The following is a 20,616-nucleotide window of genomic DNA, read 5'->3' as shown; positions in this document are numbered from 1 at the left end:
GCTTGCACTTCACTTGATCGGATATGCTGGGACTTAAACATGTCTTAAAAAGTAGATACCATATTTTTTAAAGAAGAGATGACAAGACTTGTTTTACATGCGCAGGAAACATTTCTACAAAAAACAATCAATTATTAAAGAGGTCTGTATCTAACTCAACAGCGGATATAAATAATGGGTCTAATATCGAGTCGTCATTATTCCACACGGCCACGACTTCTTACTTCCGTTCGTTGTGATAATATGGCAATCTGCCAAGGTATGCAGAAAACCACGTGCGTGAAGTCTATCCCGCCCGCTGTTCTTCCCTCCGCAGCCACAACCATCCTCATTAGAATTCTGACTTGCCCTCACCCCACGCTGGTTCCAAGATCCGTCACAAACAAACGTCCCGTCTGCACCTGATGATTAGTACTGAAGGCGGCTTATACGGCCACCGCACACCCATGACCCACAACAGTTACATGCGATCGCATGGTCGCGCCTAGTTACCGCCAAGAAAATCTTCTTTCACGTTTGAAAGATGCGCTTTCAGTATGCCGATATCTGGAAGATATGTCCGTATCTGTACAATACGTCCGAATCAGCCCCATTCTCTCTGTAATAAGCAGCGCTGACCGTACACATGCAAGATGGCTTCAGCTCAGTGAGGGTGGCAATGCAACTCTATGACTCTTAGGGTTAAATGTATCAATTCTGTGGTTTTGCAAAATCGCTAATCTTCTGAGGTTTTGTCAGCGTCATTTAAAGCAGCTAAACATTTGCCCTCTGGAGTGAACAGTAACATATGTACCTGGCTCACACCAGTGTTATGATAACCGAATAAAGCAGCATTCGCCATGTAAAGGGAAATTAGATCAAGGGCCGTATTCATTTTGAGGCGAAAAGCCGTTTTTGCGTGTTTTTGGCGGAAACTTTTCGCCGATTACGTAATTTTCGACTGTTTTGATTTTACTCCGTATTCAATTTGGAAGACTTTCCGCCTAGGCGGAAAGTGAATGCAATGTACCAGGCGAAAAATATTTGTCTATAAATAGCAGGCGGAAAAAAGTGCAGAATTGGGGTTTTGGGGTGCAACGTTGCGGGAACCCCCGTGCAGCCTTCAGACAGTCCCCCAAAGGTAAATTGCGTCAAAATTAAATAAAAAAAAAAACACTTAAGGACACCCCAAAAAAATCACTTTGAATTTGGGGGCAAAAAAAAAAATGTTGGGGGACAAAGCTAAAAACTAGCGAACTTGACTCTGGGGGGTCCCCAAGTATTTTTTACATTGCAGGGGCTTGCGGAAGGTGGATTTTTCACAATTATTTCAACTTAACTTTAGCAACTTTTAAATAAGCTGACCCCCATTTTCAAGTACCCCAAATTTGCTGGGAATAGTTAATTTCTGCAAAAAAACCTCCTGAATACTATTCTGCACCACTTATACAAAAACGCTATTTAGCAGCTATTGATCCCGTTTAAAAACACCAAATACTTTCAGCAAGCCAAATCCGGGGGGTACCATAGCTAACCCCCATGTCAGAGCATCTTTTGGGGGGTGTCAGGCTGATTTCCTCAAATCTGACAGTACTTTCCGCCTGTTCAAGCTTCACCGGGTCCCGTTTTCGCCTGTCAAATTGAATACGGCGATTCGCGAGCATGCGCGAGATACTTTTCCGCCTGCAAAACACGCGATGTAGGCGAACAGTCCAGGAGGCGAAAAAGTATCGCGGGTCCGCTCAAATTGAATACGGGCCCAAGACACAAACTTCACACTTCCTTTAAAACAACGTACACACCCGTCGCCTTCCCCCTTACAAGATTTAGAAATCGGCTTTACTGCTGCTAAACGATTGTTAATCTTACAGTAATAATGTGAACAGATCGCAGCATCAACCAAGTATTAGCAAAAGTGAGAGGGAACCAGATAATCAGCATCGTCCGCCAATTGCCATCGGTTCACATTTTGCACCAGAGATCGAACACCTGCAAGTGCACCTCCTCCTAATGAGGAAGGACCATGGGGAGGGGGAGGGTGGTGTAGACAGTATACGTGTAAAGATGCTGCTTTTACAGCGCTAAACTTTAATTAGCATTTTAACCAGGTCGACATGGTGGCAAAATTATAGTGCCGACAAGAACACTGTCTGCAGGATTCTTGTCGACATATGGTACGGTACCCTTCAGCATGGGTACAGATCGAATACAGATCTGAAAAAACATGTATTTATCAGGGGGAAATGTAAATTGCATTATGTTTCACTGTACCTGAGCCCGTTTGTTTTTTATTTACTATGTATAATGAATAGAGATATTGTGGCTGTGTTATGTAACAGTTGAACTTCCAACCAGTGTTCGGAGGACAACACATACAACACTACATGGGCAACAATCTGATCAGTCAGGTGTGTGGCATGTAGGACTAGTAGATGTAGCCTTGCCTGCCCTCGGTACATGTACATGTAAAAGGCAGATTGTAAAGAGCGGACACGCTACAACAGAGGTAGAATAACTTCCTGATCCCTGGCGCTCCCTCCGGCAGTAGTGAGGACGAATCGGGTTCTTGATGATATAAACACTTTGGCACAAACATGTGAATGCAAAATATCAGCGATTTTATCATTGCGAACCTATATTAAATAACTGCTTCATTTTAAGGCCACATGCGACCCAATACCGGAGTCTAAATCAGCTACAGTAATAGGGACAATATTTGTGTGCTGGCCTCCAAGACGATCGGCTTGTCCATTAGTTATCCAATCAGAAACTGCAATCTGCTGACCGCACTAAAGGTGCCCTGATCTCCCCCCCCCCCCCCCCCCACCAATATTTTCACCTCATGACGTGATCGCATCTCATACAATTGTTGCTACGGGTGCAGCGTATGTTAGACCTTAAAGGAAAAGAGCATTTAGAAGTAGGACATTTGCCATCTTTCAGTACTGGGTAATCACAGCATCCCGAGGTGTGTGGACTGGTGACATCACCATAGAGAAACCCTCTGGCAGATTTACATTTATTTTGTGTACAAATGGTTCAATTACACAGTTTGAGTGGGCACCATAAGGGGTTGTCAGTATATCGGCATAATTATACCTCACTGTAAGGAGGCCATTCCCATAAGTCTAAGTACAGTGTTTTACATCACGTAACAGACATTTACAGCCGCTCATATTAATCTTTTCTAACAGACAGTTCTGATCATTATTAGCAATAGCGTAGCGGACATTTGCGACCCTTTTTATGTACTGTAAACGGATAGTCCTGGCCAGTTTATACTATATATAATGTAACGGGTGTTTTCAGTCCTTTGTAAAAACTGTAAATAGATCGTTGTGCCCATTTACTTGAAGAATGTTGTAGACAGGGGCAGTTATTTCAATTTTAAGAATGAATGACAAAAATCCAGCCAAAACAAAAAGTGTATAATAATAAAAAACAAAGTGTGTATAAAAGTACCAAGACACGATCTGTTCTAAAAAAAAAACAAAGGGCTAAAACTTGGATTTATAAAACGAGCACCAGATTCCCTGACAAATAACCACTCTGGGGACATAAACAGCCAAAACATAGAAGGACAACTCCCGTTCCCTGATCTGTAACACGGCAGGTCCCCTGTCGGGTAAGGGTTAATACTGTCATTGTGATGAACGTCCCCGAGTGTCCGCCCGTCCTGTCCGCGGAGGATTTTTAGGAGAATTCATCCAGGAAGCGGACGTGAAATTCCTTGATTTTCTGTAACATAAGCTGCAGCTTGTGCGTCGGTGGCAGGATGGTCATTCTGCAAATGAAGTGTCGCATATGTGAAAGTGGGACTAGACATCAAACCATATGCACAAGAGTCACACGCAAGTTACTTACAAAGACATGAGGTGGCAAAAACAGGACAACGCTCTTGACCCCCCCCCCCCCCCCCCCCTCCTCTAGAGGATATATTTTGCAGAGATGAGGCTGTGCTTGGAAAATGAAAGTTAGGAGCTGTTTGGTTGTCACTTTATCTCTAACCACAGCTTGATACATCTCCCCTTAGAAAATAAACTGAAGCTTCCAGGCACATGGGGTATAGAGGGGGAGGGGCCAAGTTCAGTTTCCGATTTAAAGTGCCAGGCTCCTCCCACCACTAGCAATCCCCCCCCCGTGTTCCACTGTCCTTCATTGGATGGAGGATAAATGTACTTTACCTAGGCCCGTATTCAATTTGGAGCAAAAAGCCGTTTTCACGTGTTTTTGGCGAAACTTTTTCGCGGGTGACGTCATTTTCGCCTGTTTTGGTTTTACCCCGTATTCAATTTGAAGGACTTTGTGCCTAGGCAGAAAGTCAATGCAATGTACCAGGGGAAAAAGTTTTGCCTATGAATAGCAGGCGGAAAAAAGTGCAGAATTGGGGTTTTGGGGTGCAGCGTTGCGGGAACCCCCCTGCAGCCTTCAAACAGTCCCCCAATGGTAAACTGTGTTAACATTTAAAAAAAAAAAACACTTAAGGACCCCCCAAAAAATTACTTTGAAAAAGGGGGCAAAAAAAAAAGTTGGGGTACAAAGTTAAAAACTAGCTAAGTTGACTCTAGGGGGGGTCCCCAAGTATACCCCAAGTGTTTTTTTGATTGCAGGTGCTTGCGGCAGGAGGATTTTTCACGATTTTTACAACTACACTTTAGCAACTTTTAAATATGCTGACCCCCATTTTCAAGTACCCCAAATTTGCTGGGATAAGTTATCTTCAGAAAAAAATACTCCTAAATACTATTCGCATCACGTATTAAAAAACGCTATTCAGCAGCTATTGAGCCCGTTTAAAAACCCCCAAATACCCTCAGCAAGCCAAATCGGGGGGGGAGGGGGGGTATCATAGTGAACCCCCGTGTCAGAGCATCTTTTGGGGGGTGTCAGACTGATTTCCCAAAATCTGACAGCACTTTCCACCTGTTTCAGTTTCGCCGGGTGACGTTTTCGTATACTTTCATATTGAATACGGGGTAAGGCGTGCACGCGCGCGATATGATTTGCCAAACAGGCGAAAAGTCAGGGCCGCGAAAAAGTATCGCGGCTCGGCTCATATTGAATACGGCTCTTTATCTCTAACCACAGCTTGATACATCTCCCCTTAGAAAAAAAAACTGAAGCTTCCAGGCACATGGGGTATAGAGGGGGAGGGTCCAAGTTCAGTTTTCCGATTTAAAGTGCCAGGCTCTTCTCACCACTAGCAATACCCCCCGTGTTCCACTGTCTCTCATTGGATGGAGGAGAAATGTACTTTACTTACAAAAATGCTATTTATTAAGAAAGAAAAGCGTAGTAATTATCTGACAAACCTTGGAAGCGTTGTGAAAGTGGTGCAGGACTAAAGACGTTACCTGAAGTGGTAAGTTCCCTCTTTCTGCCCGAAGCCGCTGCCAGGGACGACGCAGATCCCGGCCTCCTCTAGCAGTTGCATGCAGTACAGCATGTCAGGGGCCATGTGCAAATCCTGGGGACACATCATCAGCTCTATTAGTTATAATACAACGTATTCCACAGCACTGTACAATAGAGGAACAGAGCGTATCAGGCCCCTTTGTCAATGGAGTGTACAATTGTTACACTACTGTCAGGTTTCCAGATGGAATATATGTTTGTGGAAAGCAGCTCACACATTTTCTGTGTTTGTGCGGCACCTGCTGACAGGGATTCCGCACAATCCACATCCCCCCAGGGGTGCGTCACTGGTAATTGTTGCAATAAATAAAAAATCAGATTCGTTATTAACGGAGTAGTATAACAAACAAACTGAGTAAATAATAATGTGTTAGAACATATTCTGCCCATGCAATTCCCATTGCATACTGTATCATCTGCTTTTCTTGGTTACCAATAAATTCTTACAACGTTCTGCCTATATTCATGTGTAGGAATGGAATTTGCCCTGTGCACCCTTGCTACAGCCACAAGGTGGTGCTGTGGTCACGGCTGCCTATGTATTTCTATCCACTATAACAACCACCTGCTTCTCATGGTATGTGCGTGAGGTGTAAATTATGGGCCTGTTAGAAATCACTGAGGATTCCTCTAACCATAAAGAAGAAACCAGCCATAAGACAGTGCTTTTATGCACAAATGGACCTTGTAAATGAGAATTACAATAGTACGGAACATCATCTTACAAACATCTGACAGAGCGCTCTCTCTGAATCAGGGCCGGCCCTCTGAATTTAAGAGCGGCCTCCTGGCCGCTGGCATAGCTGTGGGTGACCACCCAGAGCTATAGCGAGCGGCCAAAATGATGGTCGCGATGGTCAAGACCATGGCGACTATCGGGCTTGCGACGAGACCCTTGCGGTAGGGTCTCGCTGCCGCAAGCCCTGGAGTGCTTTGGCTCTATCACTAGTGATGTCAGTGGGGCCGGCCCCAGACGGTAGGCGTTCCCATGGGAACGCCTCCGTCTGGGCAGCCACGCCCACGGCACACCCACCAAAGGGGGCGTGCTGTCAATCACCATCGACAGCACGCCCCCTTTGGTGCGAGACCCATAACGACGGCTTGGCCGTCATTATTCGGGTCTCGCGCATGCGCACGACGAAGCCGCCTCCGTCGTGCGCATGCGCACTTGGACAACATCGACCCGCTTGCGAGCGCTCAGCGCTCGCAAGCGGGTCTGAATTAGGCCCAGAGGGTGGACCGAACATGGTAGAATGTTTATTTGTTGAGAGCTGTCACGATTAGAAAACTCAATTGTTTACACAATTGTAGTATAAGTCCAAACCTGTATAATGGAGCATACCACTGTCAGATTTGTCAAATGAACGATTGAACGATTTGATGAACGATTTGACCAATGATTTGAACCATGAATGATTTTTGACTTCATTAAAATGACTGGAATCGTTCAAATCTGACTGCAACACATCAGATGTCAGATATAGTGATCTGACCATCGGGAACGCGCATCGTTCAGACAGGTCAGATTTTCCTTCAGATATGAGCGATTGAACGATTTTTTAAATAGTTATCGTTCAGATCTGAAGAAAAATCTGACCATGTATATGCACCATAAGAGAGGAAACAGACCCCTATCGCCAGTGTAACGCCATCAAATTAATATTTCTGCGGGCGGGTAACTGCACTCAGAATTATTACCACGCCCGGCGATTCTGCAGGATTTAAGCATACAAAGCAAAAACTATTGGTGCTGCGGATTCAGAACTGCTGATATCAGGTACACTAATATCTATTCATATAGTCATTTAGTATGAAGCATGCTGTACTTTCTGTGTAGTGTGGTGGTGCTGAATGTGACACTGACCATTGCTTTCTCTAGAGCACGGGGCGGGATGTGGATCCGGGGAAAGGCATACATGGCGCCTTGTAGTGGGTTACACTCAATACCGGGAACCTGGTTGAACCATTCCTCTGTCAGTTTGGCCTTGTGAGCGAGACTGGATAGGACATCTTCCTTCTCCTGCAGAGACAATGGACATCACTAGAGACATGTATGGTTCTGTACCAGGTCTCCATTCTATACGCAGCCAATACACAGGGGTTTGTAACAGAGAGGTAGAGATCTATTGCATAAAACATCGCACAACACTTACTAACAACACCGTACTCATTTCCATTATTTGTGCTTTAACAAAAAAGAATTGCAGATTGAATTGGTATATATGTATAGAACAGACTTTAGGCAGAGTCCTGTTGCGCTGAGAAGAGGTGGCGATGTACCTCCACCAGTGTTCCCAGTTTGGAGAGTGCGTCCCGATATGCCGCAGGTTGGCGGTCTCAGTGGTAATTGAAAAACTGATATCACCGGATTCTGCAAGTAAGGTGTACAGGCCCATATCCGGTTGTGTACTGGTGGTGAACTCTGCAGTTGCGATATTCCTCCGTGTGCTGTATGTATGAGAGAGGTCTCCCCGTCAGGGTAGTACCAGTCTCCACAGTAAGAGAAGATGGGGTGATTGGGGGGAGGCACAAGTTAGATAGGAAAACAGACTCAAATAGAGCCGTTGACAAAGTGCTGAAATCCATGTCGCTAGTGGTTACAGCGGTCAAGGTAACCAGAGAACACGAGGCAGGTTCCCGATGCGTTTCAGTGCACCATTACACCTATGTCAGTAGCATACCTTGTGCGGACAAAGAAACGGTTTCACGCGTCATATTTTGGGCCATATACATCTTCTCCCAGGGTGACCTGGAGTGAAACCTTCCCAGTAGTGGTTCCCCAGGTCTCACGGATATCGGAGATGAACTGGTTTACGTTCTCATAAAGAGCAACTTAAAAAGGGTCACCTTAAACAAGAGAAGCTGAGCAGCCTACCCCCAAATCCTCCTTTTCCAGCTCTGCAAGCTCATTGAGCACCAATTTCCGCTACTTGTGTTGCAAAGATGATGACCTCTAAGTGGTTGGAGCAACTCGTGGCAGGATAGAAGGATGGCATACCCATGGTGTAGTATGATGCGCCTGATTTACCAAAGCAAGGAAGTGTCATTTTATATGGGAGACATTGCCTTTGGACTAGTCCAAAAAAATTGTCAAGCGCTTTTTCTAATGCAGTGGTGTTGTGCATGGTCCTGTGGATACGTTGGCATTACTAAGTCTTCCTGAATAGCAACTGTAACCCGTGGGCACAGAGGCAGTGAGGAGTTACAGTCTCCTGCAGAGCAACTACTTAACTTGCTCCGTCCCTGTGCCTCAGAATCGTCTACGGAGGAAAGAGGGGATTTTTGGTTACTTACCGTTGAATCCTGTTCTCTGAATCAGGCTGGGGGACACTGGACCATGGGGTTGTAGATGGAACTGCATGAAGCTGGCACTTAAACAACTCTAACTTTAAACCAAGCTCCTCCCCTCTGCAACCCCATGACTGCAGTACAACTTCAAAAGTGCCTGGTGAGGAGAAGCAGTAACTCAGTGACACTCGGTCATACCTATAACCAAATTAACGTTAGGGACCAACTTTGTCAAAAATACTACGCAACACGACTGAGCGTGAGGGAGGGAACGCAGTGTCCCCCAGCCTGATTCAGAGAAAAGGATTGAACGGTAAATAACCAAAGATCCCCTTTTCTCCTCCATCAAGGCTGGGGGACACTGGACCATGGGACGTTCAAAAGCCGCCCCCCAGGGGAAAGAACGCTCAGGTTGCCTGACCGGAGAACTGTACACCCAAAGTGGGCGTTGCCGGAGGCAAAAACAAGAAACCGGTAAAAACGCGCAAACGCGTAGACAGAGGACCAGGTAGCTGCGCAACAAACTTGTTCAGCCGAGGCCACGTGGCACTCCGCCCAGGAGATCGCCACAGCCCACATCGGAATAGGCCAGAGATGACAGAGCGGAGTCATCTCGCAATGGTCTGCTTCGTGGCCGGCCAGCCCCATTTGTGGGCGTCGTAGAGAACCAGAAGAAAGTCCATATGACGTAGGTCCGAAGTTCTGTTCAAGTAGAGCCGCAGGGCCCAGACGACGTCCAACAGTGACAGATCGTCCCGTTCAGGTTCCGATGGAGAAGACACAGGAAAAACAAATATCCTCGTTTAGGCGGAAAGCCGAAATAACCTTCGGTTGAAGCGAAGGAACTGTTTAGAGAATAGTCATGGAAGATGAGGAACGGTGGTTTGTAGGACAAAGCACCCAACTCAGAGACCAGCCGAGCAGAGGCAATGGCCATGAGGAAAACCAATTTCCACGTGACAAATCTAAGGTCCACGGAGTCCAAAGGCTCAAAGGGAGCCTGCTGGAGAGCAGATCGTACAAAGGTCAAATACCACGGAGCCACTGGCGGCTGAAACGGAGGTTGAACCCACAGCACTCTCTGCAAAAAAGTCCGAACCCTCTGGTAGGAGGGCCAGACACCGCCGAAAATAGATTGACAGAGCTGAAATCTGTACTTTCAGTGACTGAAGCCGCAAGCCCGCTTCCAAACCTCCCTAAAGGAAAGCCAACAGCCTCGGAAGGCAGAACTGGGATGTATAAACTTCGCGTCGTTCACACCACAAGATGTAGGTCTTCCAGACCCTGTAGTAGTTGCGTGCCGAAACCGGTTTCCGAGCCCACAACATGGTACGGAATACGGAAGGGGAAAATGTCAGAGCATCATTTGGGGGGGGTGTCAGGCTGATTTCCCCAAATCTGACAGTACTTTCTGCCTGTTGAAGTTTCGCCGGGTCCCGTTTTTGCGAACTTTCAAATTGAATACGGGGTAAAGCGGGCGCGCGCGCGATACTTTTCCGCTTACAAAACAGGCGAAAAGTCCGGGCCGCGAAAAAGTATCGCAGCTCGGCTCAAATTGAATACGGCTCTATGCCTGCCAGTAATGCCCAAGGGACTTGAGGCCCGATTCAGAGATGGACAGGATTGCAGAGCTGCACAAGCGGCTGCGCAATTACTTCCATCGAAGATTCAAATGCAGCAGGAGGGTTGTGTAGGAAACAGGCGCCACCTCGCTGTATCTGCGATCCCAGGGCTGCGACCAAGGTCCAGGAACGCCCCCACAAACGCTGCAGCATGTCAATCATGCTGCAGCTTGGGAGAGTCTGCGAGCAAGATCGCAGGACCCGTTCTGCACATGGGCAAAGTGGGTTCTGCGAATGTGCGGGCCACTCGCCATGGGAGATGAACGCTAACTATCGGGTTAGTGTACAACTCTGAATCAGGCTTATAGTCTTGCCTATCAAGCTCTTGTAACTCACTGATCGATGTCTTTGTGCCTAGGACAATTTATTTGGCTCTGATTACCTGCACATTTGAACCAGAAGGGGGGCGTTAAGCCATGCAGAAACCATACGCAAGCCTAGAATAAGCAGAGCGGTCAGTTCCAGCCATCTCAGAGGTACACGACTGGAAAGTGAGCCATCTGAGTAGCCAGCAGATATTGTAGACATTTGGGAGGTCATCACACATAGACCCGTCAACGTAGACGAAAGTTTATCTCAGTCAAGCTAGCAGCTTTAATGGTCACTCCACTTAGGGCCGTATTCAATTAGCTTTGAAAACTGCAGTTTTTTCGACATTGGCGAAAAAACAAGAGATATGGTAAGAACTTACCTTTGTTATCTCTGTTTCTACGAAGTCCATAGGGTCCACAGGGTTGACCTTGGGGTATAGGTTGGGAACCAAATCCGGGCACCACGCAGTTAAAGCTTTTAGCTCCCAGGATGCACTTGGGTCCACTCTCCCTATAACCCCGCCCCCCAGCCAGAGGCACCTCAGATTGTAAGTAGCCAAAGGCCGGAGGAGGAGAGAAAAAGAGAGAGAAAACTGGAACACTCTAGAACCATACTCACAGAAAAGGAGACGGGAAGCCGGTGACCAGTAACACAGCCCATATGAAGCCAGGTGCGTCAGGGCGGGCGCCCTGTGGACCCTATGGACTTCGTAGAAACAGAGATAACAAAGGTAAGTTCTTACCATATCTCTTGTTTTCTACTTCAGGGTCCATAGGGGGTCCACAGGGTTGACCTTGGGGATGTCCCAAAGCAGTTCAACCAAGGGTGGGGACGCTCCTGTGCTGAGAGGAGAATCCGTCGCCAAAAAGGAAGCATCCTGAGAGGCAAAGGAAACCAATGCCTAGAACCTTAAAAAGGTATGGACAGAAGACCACGTGGACACCTAGTAAGGCAAAACAGCCGAGGCGCCACGACGAGCCGCCCACGAGGGTTACACGGCCCGAGAAAAAAAACAAGCCTCAACGACAGAAATGCCCACCCATGGGTAGGCCCCTGAGGAAGACATACGAGGCCATCCAGTCAACATTTCATTATAGGCCGGCCATCGTTTCCTGTTAAAACCAGAAACCGCAGACCACCAATAAGGAGTCCGCTTACCATAAGGAACTTGAACGGATCACATAAAGCCAAAGAGGCCGGACCACAGTCCATGAGGCCACAACAGCCGAGAGGACTGGGAACTGAATGGCCATACCATAAGTTCCAGAATAATATGGAACCTAAAAACCACTTTAAGAAGAAACACAGGGCGAGAGCAACTCACACCCTGACATGATGCCCTCCAGAAGAGGGAGCCACATGAGAACGCTCCCCATTCAGACACTCTCCTGGTTGATTTAAACACCCTGAGAGAGAGAGAGAGAGAGAGCTTAAACAATAGACCATGTAATGGCTATCACAACCAGCGGTTCCATGGACTGTCCCCGGAGGGAACAAAGAACCACTACTAACTCCCCAGGAGTCCCTAGGGAGGATAAGTGGAGACATAATCCAGAAAACACTCCAAAGGATGAACTGGATACCAGAGCGGAGCAATTCCATATCTTAACCATACCGACAGTGTAGAGATCCGCACTGTCAGGAAGGCCAGGCCAAGGGTGAAACCCAAGCCAGCTGGAAGGAATGCCAGAATATCTGGAAATCCTGGACACCGGAGGATCGTATCGACAGGTACGATACCATAAGAATTATGTATGCCACAGTCCGTGGCAGATCCCAGCAAAGTCTGGCCTATCTGCTCTAAACATCTCAATGAAGACAGAGCCAGGGAAGCCCGAGGACCACAGTAGGGGCGCAGTTAAAGACAAGCGATCCAGATCCAGGGAAAAACAAGGACCCTGAGACAACAGGTCCAGATAGTGAAGCAGTAGGAACGGAGCATCGAGGAGGAGACTCCGAAAATCTTAGTACCAGTGATGTCTGGGACGACCTGGAGCCCCCAGAAGGAAAGCCCCTCCGTCTCGAATTAAACTTCCGAAGACCTCGAGGAAGAAGGGAGACCGGAGGACACAGGTACACAAAGTGGAAGGACCACTTCACTGACAAAGAGTCACTGAAGGTAGCTTCAGTACTCCTAGAGCTGGACTGTAACACCGGTAATGTGTGATCGAGTCAGAAGGCCATGGGGATCAATCCCCTCAGGGAGGCCCCCTCTGCTCACCAGGAGTTGAAACCTCTCTTGGAGAAGAGACTAGTCCCCGGGATGCACGCCGTGACGGCTGAGGAAGCCCGCTTCCCAATGGAGAGCTCCGGGAATAAACACCGCAGAGTTGGCCAGGAGAAGACCCTTGGACTATGTCAGAATGGGTGACATTCCTAACATTGCCACCCAACTACCAGTGTTGCCTAGATGGAAGCCACTGTTGTGACACTGTCGGACTGAACCTATTCAGGTTAACCGTGACAAATGGGTTAGGCCAGAGTGAAAGTCCAAGACAGCTTAAAGTATCAACAAGGTAAGTGGCAGGGCAGAAGCGACAGACGTCCAACTGCCCCGAAATGAATGCGGACCAGACACTGTCTTTAGCAAAGAACACCCTGGACGAGATGGCCATAGCCACCCGGACAGAGACCAACTCGCCTCCGTAGAAAGTATCATCGTTCGAACAGTGATCCGATGGAAAAAACTCGATCCATCTGGAGGGGAGTCAATTATGGCAAGGCCTGGAATGGAACTGAGCACATTCCACCCTACCAAAAGGTAGACACTCTGGTAGACCGCGCATCACAAAGAGTAATGACATATGTCGACTGCGTAGATATCCGCACCCTCGAAGTTGAAGAGTGGAGATCTTGTCTTACGCCAGAAAAATTCTCAGATTCTGAGAATCCAGCAGTGCTCCCAGATGAAGAAAACCCTGTGAGGGATGCAGGGAGGACTTTTCTGTGACGAGAAGAAGCCCCGGTTATCCTGACCTGGCGGTAAAGTACCTTGGTGATCCTGCTAAAAGTAGGAGACCGTCCAGAGAAAGGAGCATTCGGATACACTGAACAGGTGAACTGTCAGAAAATCCATAAAGCTGGTAAACCCCGGTGGAGTTGAGGACAGCCCCAAAAGGCAGAGCCCGAAACTTACAAGTGTTGCTGTGGCACAGCAAACCTGAACCCATGCTGATGAGAGGGCTCTGTATGTACCCGTAGGTACGTATCCTGAATACTCGGATATACCATAAAATCCCCAGGTTCCAAACATCGGATGATGGAGCATGGACGATTCCACCTGAGTCAAGGCACCGTTGGAATCTGATTCAGGGATTTGAGACAGAGTATAGGCAAAGGAGGACCAGTCGGTCACCGCCCCAAAAAGAAAGTAGAACAACCAGTCCCTCACTGAGATAGTGAGGTTGGCCGAAATAGCTCTGCTTACCACAAAGACTGTATAGCTTTCTGGGATTGTAAGGCCCTGATCAGTTCTGAAGAAGGGCCCGTGTACCAATGCCTGTGAGGAGGCTGCATGAGCAATGAGAGGCCGTTGAGAATCAGTACCTCACTCTGGAAATTCCCCAGATGTAGACCTGTCCCGTCAGGCTGAGGGTATATCCTCAGGTGTAGAAACAGGGTCGTCCGGAAGTCCAGGACTGCTCGGTACTGGATATGGTGGCCCCCGTGGAGGCCGACAGCCTAGGAAAAAACAGGCCTTTAGGCTGACCCTGAGGACAAAAAGACTTAACAGAGTTAGTCCGAATGTAGTGGGAGTAGCTAAAGACGGTATCTCCCCATTAGTGATACTGCCAATGATGCAACGATCTTGTCAAGGTCAGGACCAAACAAGAACTTCCCCCTGGAAGGAGTGTGCACCTCTGCTTTCCCATAACGCAGCCATAGGGTACTGCGGCGGATACAGATGCCGCCGAAACCCTGAAAGTTAGAAGACCGGCATCCCATGAGGTAATCCCACATATGACCACTGCATATTTTGTGAGCGGCAAAAAGATATTTGAACCTCAGACGTGTTGGAGGGGAAAAACGTCACAAAAGCATCACCATGCGATGGCCATGGTAGGACGGGCAACAGGCCCTGAAAACGAGTACATTGATTTCAGGCAAAGTTACCACCTACGGATCCGTAAAATCCGTCCAGGCCGGGATGGGAGGCGTATTAATGCCTGTAACCCGATGATTAACATACAAATCCATCCCAGAAGGGGATTTCCATTACTTGTGAGGACCCTCAGGGAATGGGAAACAGGAGGCCTTTGTGACTCCTCGTATCTGGGGACAGCCAGACTCCCGCTATGAGATCCACCCGCTGGGCAGAAAACGGGAGATGTATGATACAGGTGCAGGATCGACATTCTCTATATCCAGAATGAGCCTGGCTACCAGCCCCAAAGCAGGGATAATAATACTTGAGATCGGCTCCCCCCCATGTGAGAGGGAAAGAGCCGAATATACCATCCAGTTCACGGCAGAGCCACTGGTCAGTAACCACAGGGCGTATATCACGCCAATTAGTATTTCGTATAAAACGACATCCACCAGGGTGGCCGTTGTGGTAATCCCTGCAAGGGGAATGACAGACCGATGTGGTATCGGAGGTAATTCATGTACTGTGAAAAACCCCGGCAGGGAGCGATAGTCTGTGACACAGGGGTAAATTGCAAGAAATTGCGAGATACCCCGAGTTCAAAAGGGCAGTATGGTGAAGTAACTCCAAGCGAGTGACGACAATGGGGCCCGCCCGGCGATCCTCAAAGGAGAGGATCCTGAGAAACAACGCCCTTTAAGGGGGTCGTGCAAGGGGCCCGGCCCCAGATGGTGCCGCATACGTAAACCTTTCTGAGTTAAAATCCTCCGCACTAATTCCTGCAGGCTATGACTTGCAGGATAGCAATAATGGGTGCAGTATCGTGTGCAATCTCCTGGTCAGATATATCTGACTATCTTGACGGAAATATTAAGCAGCGCCATACCGGTCCTGACTGACGCTAAGATTAGCTGCAGGAACCCATTATCAGCGTACGCAACTCACAGTTCCATCTAAAATATGGCAACATGCAGCACGCAACAGTATGTGACAAACCTCACAGATATTAACAAATATATATATGTGAGGTCTCAGAACCACCCCAGGTACACCTGTATTAGGGCAGATAAAGAAAAGGGATAGATATACACTGACAGGTGAGAGAAAAAGCAGACAGTCAGCACTAGCATAAGTCACATACAATGCAGAAAAATATATATACATACATAAGCATGACATATAATATACTGCACAATGTCGCTACATTCAACTGCCCAGATTCAGTGTCTGGGAAGGCTATAGCGCTGTGTACACTCACCCAAAATGGGCAGGTACGCAGGGGGACTGGGCTCACTGACATCCTAAGAGTTCTGCAGCACCACAGAGAGAAAATGGCCGCTGGAGACCTCAGAAGAAGCGTGGCCCGCGGAGGAAGCAGCTCAGCGACGCCAGACTGTAGTATTGAAAGGCGCGCTGAGCTGAGGGGAGGAGCCGCTAGACAGGGAAGGCTTCCTCCCCTGGCTAGCAATTAACCCCCCGGGATGCCGGCTCCCGCTGCCGCTATAATCCCTGGTGGGCTGTGGACACGCGGGGTATGCCTCCATGGAGGGGGAGCCCGCCGCCACCGCTAGCGCCTCCGGTCTGTCCCCAGAGACCGGAGGCATAAGGCTGCATGTACACGCGGGTCACCGCAAGCGGTGACCACGCGACTTACCTGTCCCCGTCGATCCGGCAGCAGCCCAGGGATTCCTCCAGAGCCCGGCTAGTACAGACTCTGGGGTCCCGCTGCGATCCCCAGATCTGTACTGGCGTCGCAGCGCCGGCGGGGTGTAGGAGCGGCAGCTCAGACGTCCATTGGACAGTCTGATGCTGCCGCTCTGAAGAGTAGTAAAAAAATAATAAAACAAAACTCTTTTAAGCTTAGAGGCTGCTAAGCAGCCCCCCTGCAGTAACGGTGACCCGACTCCGGCCGGGCACCAACTTAAACTGAGGTGCCTCTGGCTGGGGGGCGGGGTTATAGGGAGAGTGGACCCAAGTGCATCCTGGGAGCTAAAAGCTTTAACTGCGTGGTGCCCGGATTTGGTTCCCAACCTATACCCCAAGGTCAACCCTGTGGACCCCCTATGGACCCTGAAGTAGAAATGGTCGTTTGGGCGAAAAATGCAACTTACAAATTTTTGGGGGGCCATTTATCATTAGGGGGGTGTCCAAAGGGTTCTTGGTCTGGGATGGAGAAAACTTTTCTCCAGTTTTTTTTCTCCATTTTAACATGTTTGTGTGGTTTTTTTTTTGGGCAAAAAACGTCCATTTTCGTCGCTAATTGAATACGGCCCTTAATCTATATTATTTCTCAGACCCTCTAATAAAATGAAACTTTTCGGAAGGACAGACTGGAAGGGCTTCCAGTGTTGGCCGTCGTCCCAAATGAGCCATAAGGGGTTGGCTTTAACGATGTAGTTTTTGAAGCCAACATTATTAAAAATAACCACAGACTGAAAGACCTACCCCGTCAGGTGCAAGTAATGGGATTCTGAGCCAGGGTTAGATTCCTGTTCTTTGTGCTTCTCACTAATTGACCCTCATTCCATCAAAGAGAATTTTCCTCCAAGACGTGAGCCACATTCGGCCAACCTATAACTATTCACATGCCCATAATTTGAAGTTACTACAAGGTGCTTGTCCGCCTGATAAATGTGCTCTCTTAGCTACTGTCTTGGACGTTCTTCCAAACCGGTCTCCATACCTTGTATGAGGACAAGGACGGTGTCAGGCTTTCACATTAAGGAGAGATCACTTGAGCCATCATGGAGTCAGAAGGTAGTACTTCACTCCCTTCATGTGATGTGCGATTTATTTGTGCACTGTTGGAGACTGTCTGCTGGATCTCGTCAGTGACCACAAGAAATGGTTCTGCTCCTTTCCATAGACTATCTTCAGCTGATTCTGGATGGCTTTTGGGTGGTGCAGCAAAGGGGCTTTGGTATGGTATGCAGTCGGGAAGCCAGCGGACTTATCATACCGTTCCCTTTGGTATACCTGATCTGCAGACTGCCACCTGGTCATCATAGATTTTCTCCACTTTCTACCAGCACCCTGCACGGTGATTGCAGAATAATCCAGGCAGCTACTTCTTATGTATTCCTCTCCTCCTGCTGAGAGGTGCAAATGGGACATTCCATAGGCACTGGTCCCCTACTGCCTATAGCCATGACAGTTATTTCTGTTCAACATTTTTAATTGGCTAAGGAGGAGTGTGTGAGCAGAAGAACCAATCAGAAGACACAATCTCTGTGATGTCAAAGAGACTAAAGGTTGTCATTGGCCCTCCTGTATCCGCCACATCACAGTCTCAGTCTTCGGGCAAGGCTGCGAGACGAACCAGAGAGAAAAGATTAGCGCAGCCTCTGGAGCTCTGGTAACTGGCGCTTTGGGGAGGGTAAATTTTATCTCCGTTTCCGGGAATGGCCAAGTACATATTAAAAAGGTGGCATGTCCTCCAGATCATAATTGTATCGGGTTCTAGTTACATCCACCTTTACAGGGAAGATGCATTACAGTGGTAACCGTGACACAATGATATGTAAATATAATTATCACCACTGACTATACTGAACAAGCAACGTTAAGCAGTCAACACAATAGCGATCAGTGAGCTGCCGGTACCTGCATAAACTGCTGGTAGGACTCCTCGTCAGGCTGCGGCGGATTCACCACTACGTCCATAGCTGCTTGTCCGGGCACCGGAGGGCAGAGGCGAACAGAGAGGATTTTCACCAGCTGCGCCTGGATATCCGGGTGTAGGTTCACCACCTCCATGTAGCCGCCTCTGTACCCACACCTGAGACACAAAACATCCAGCCTTACATCTGTATCAGATAATAACACCATAACTATATGCAATGTAAGAACTAGGAGCCGTCAGAGTTCCCCTGATCATATTAAAGATCACGTCTTCACTTCAGACAGAAACTTGATGTATAAAATGAAGGGTCTGGCATCTACTGGACCTGACTTTTAAACTATACTATTACTCCATACCAGGATGTAGTTTGGAAGCTGACGGACTAAATCCCGACTGCCAGCTTCCAGAAGTTCTAATCCCGGCGTGGTACTAACGTCAGGCGTCTAAATGTAGACGCCTGCCATTGACCAGACGCTGGAATACCGACGCCTGGCATCCCGATCGAAGTGATGCCGGGCGCGGACAGGGGGGCGGCTGGAGAGGGTTAGGTTTAGGGCTCCCGGGGGGAACTTAGGGCTAGGCAATCCCCTGTGAAGTTAGGGTTAGGCTAGGGGAAGGGGGGGGTTAGGCACCCCCGGGGGGAGGTTAGGGTTAGGCACCCCCCTGGGGGACTTAGGTTTAGGCGGCGGGGAAGGGGGGTTAGGTTTAGGCACCCCTAAGGGAGGGTTAGGGTGGGGGGGAAATTAGGTTAGCGAGTTACCTTAGGGACGATCGGGAATTTCATCCTTGCCGGGCTGCCGCTGTCGGGATTTGAACCGATGGACATGCGTCCGGCGGTAATACCTACTACACCCCTCTATAACCTACTATCAACAACGGAATTCAGTCACTATTCTACACTGGGGTGGTAACAGGGGACAGGAGAGTGCACCTTAGGCGCGTGCATATTTATGCCTGTGCGATCATCTTCCATCTGCGCTGACCCAGTTCCAGTGAAGCAGGAAGAGATCCTATTGCTTGACCTAAACGCCAAATAACAGGACTCACCCAAGACATAGGGTCAGACCCGTCATCCTCATTGGCTAGCAACCCTTCTCCATTGGAGAGTTCTGGCCTATCAAATGGTGTCCAGTTAAAAGCATAGGACCAAACCCAATCAGTGCTAGCCCACAGCGGGTGTAGAAATCAATTGTAGAAATGAGTGTTCATACTTTCACGAAGGAACGAAAAAAAACCCGCACCTCACCTGTATCTGATTTTAATAATTGACAGTGAAGTTTCTCTGCACTGCTCCACAAGACTAGGCACACACCCGCACTGGGCAAAACAAATAAAGCCTTCGCTCTGTTCAATTCCACCCATCAACTGTACTCCGCCGCAAACGACGCCATATTTTGTCCTCCGTGACCATGCACACAACAGGCATGAGACTTTTGGCAATCGCGTGGGCCTCCTGTGTGTGCCGGCGAGACGTTAGGATTATTGCTTCCCTGAGACTTACTCTCCCATGTAACCCTTTGAGGTGGAGTGGAATGAGGCCAGCTCCACGTTACTGCTGTATTCTGGCCCCATCTCATATAGGACTTTCTTGAATGAATGAAACTGGCAGCTCTCAGAATAGACGTTGTCCTGGTAGACCTAAAAGATACACAGTGAAAACTTACAGTCAGGTGCATAAATATTGGGACATTGACAGAATATTCATATTTTGGCCTCTATTCACCGCCACAATGGCTTTGAAATGAAACAAACAAGATGTGATTTAACTGCAGACTTTCAGATTTAATTTGAGGGTAATTACATCCAAATCAGGTGAACGGTGTAGGAATTACAATGGTTTCTATATGTGCCTCCCACTTTTTAAGGGCCAAAAGTAATGGGACAAACTAAACAACCCTAAATCTAACTTTCACTTTTTAATACTTTGTTGCAAATCCTTCGCAGGCAATTACAGCCTGAAGTCTGGAACGCATAGACATCACCAGACGCTGGGTTTCATCCCTGGTGATGCTCTGCCAGGCCTCTACTGCAAATGTCTTCAGTTCCTGCTTGTTCTTGGGGCATTTTCCCTTCAGTTTTGTCTTCATCAAGTGAAATGCATGCTCAATCGGATTCAGGTCAGGGGATTGACTTGGCCATTGCATAACATTCCACTTTTTAGCCTTAAAAAACTCTTTGGTTGCTTTTGCAGTATGCTTCGGGTCATTGTCCATCTACACACATTTTCACATTGTAGTTTAACTAATATGTGTATGGTAATCTCGTGCAACTGTAAACCAGTGACCATTCCT

General features: G+C 48.0%; 1 protein-coding gene across 1 annotated transcript in view; it reads right to left on the bottom strand.

Annotated features, from left to right (window-relative positions):
* Positions 1–3,251: 3,251 nt before the first annotated feature.
* Positions 3,252–20,616, bottom strand: part of GPT2 (glutamic--pyruvic transaminase 2) — a 36,141-nt gene continuing 18,776 nt past the window's right edge. The window contains exons 7-11 of the mRNA XM_088451081.1: positions 19,827–19,963; positions 18,307–18,481; positions 7,259–7,414; positions 5,334–5,446; positions 3,252–3,763 (exon numbers count right to left, since the gene is read on the bottom strand). Of these exons, the coding sequence (XP_088307207.1) occupies positions 3,673–3,763; positions 5,334–5,446; positions 7,259–7,414; positions 18,307–18,481; positions 19,827–19,963 (672 nt within the window). The 3' untranslated portion in view covers positions 3,252–3,672. The remainder of the gene's footprint in view (positions 3,764–5,333; positions 5,447–7,258; positions 7,415–18,306; positions 18,482–19,826; positions 19,964–20,616) is intronic.

Source organism: Taudactylus pleione, unplaced genomic scaffold (assembly GCF_031769625.1).
Source record: "Taudactylus pleione unplaced genomic scaffold, aTauple2 ptg000537l, whole genome shotgun sequence".
Taxonomy (NCBI): Eukaryota; Metazoa; Chordata; class Amphibia; order Anura; family Myobatrachidae; genus Taudactylus; species Taudactylus pleione.
The sequence above is the reverse complement of the archived record's forward strand: the minus strand, read 5'-3'. Positions and strand labels throughout refer to the sequence as shown.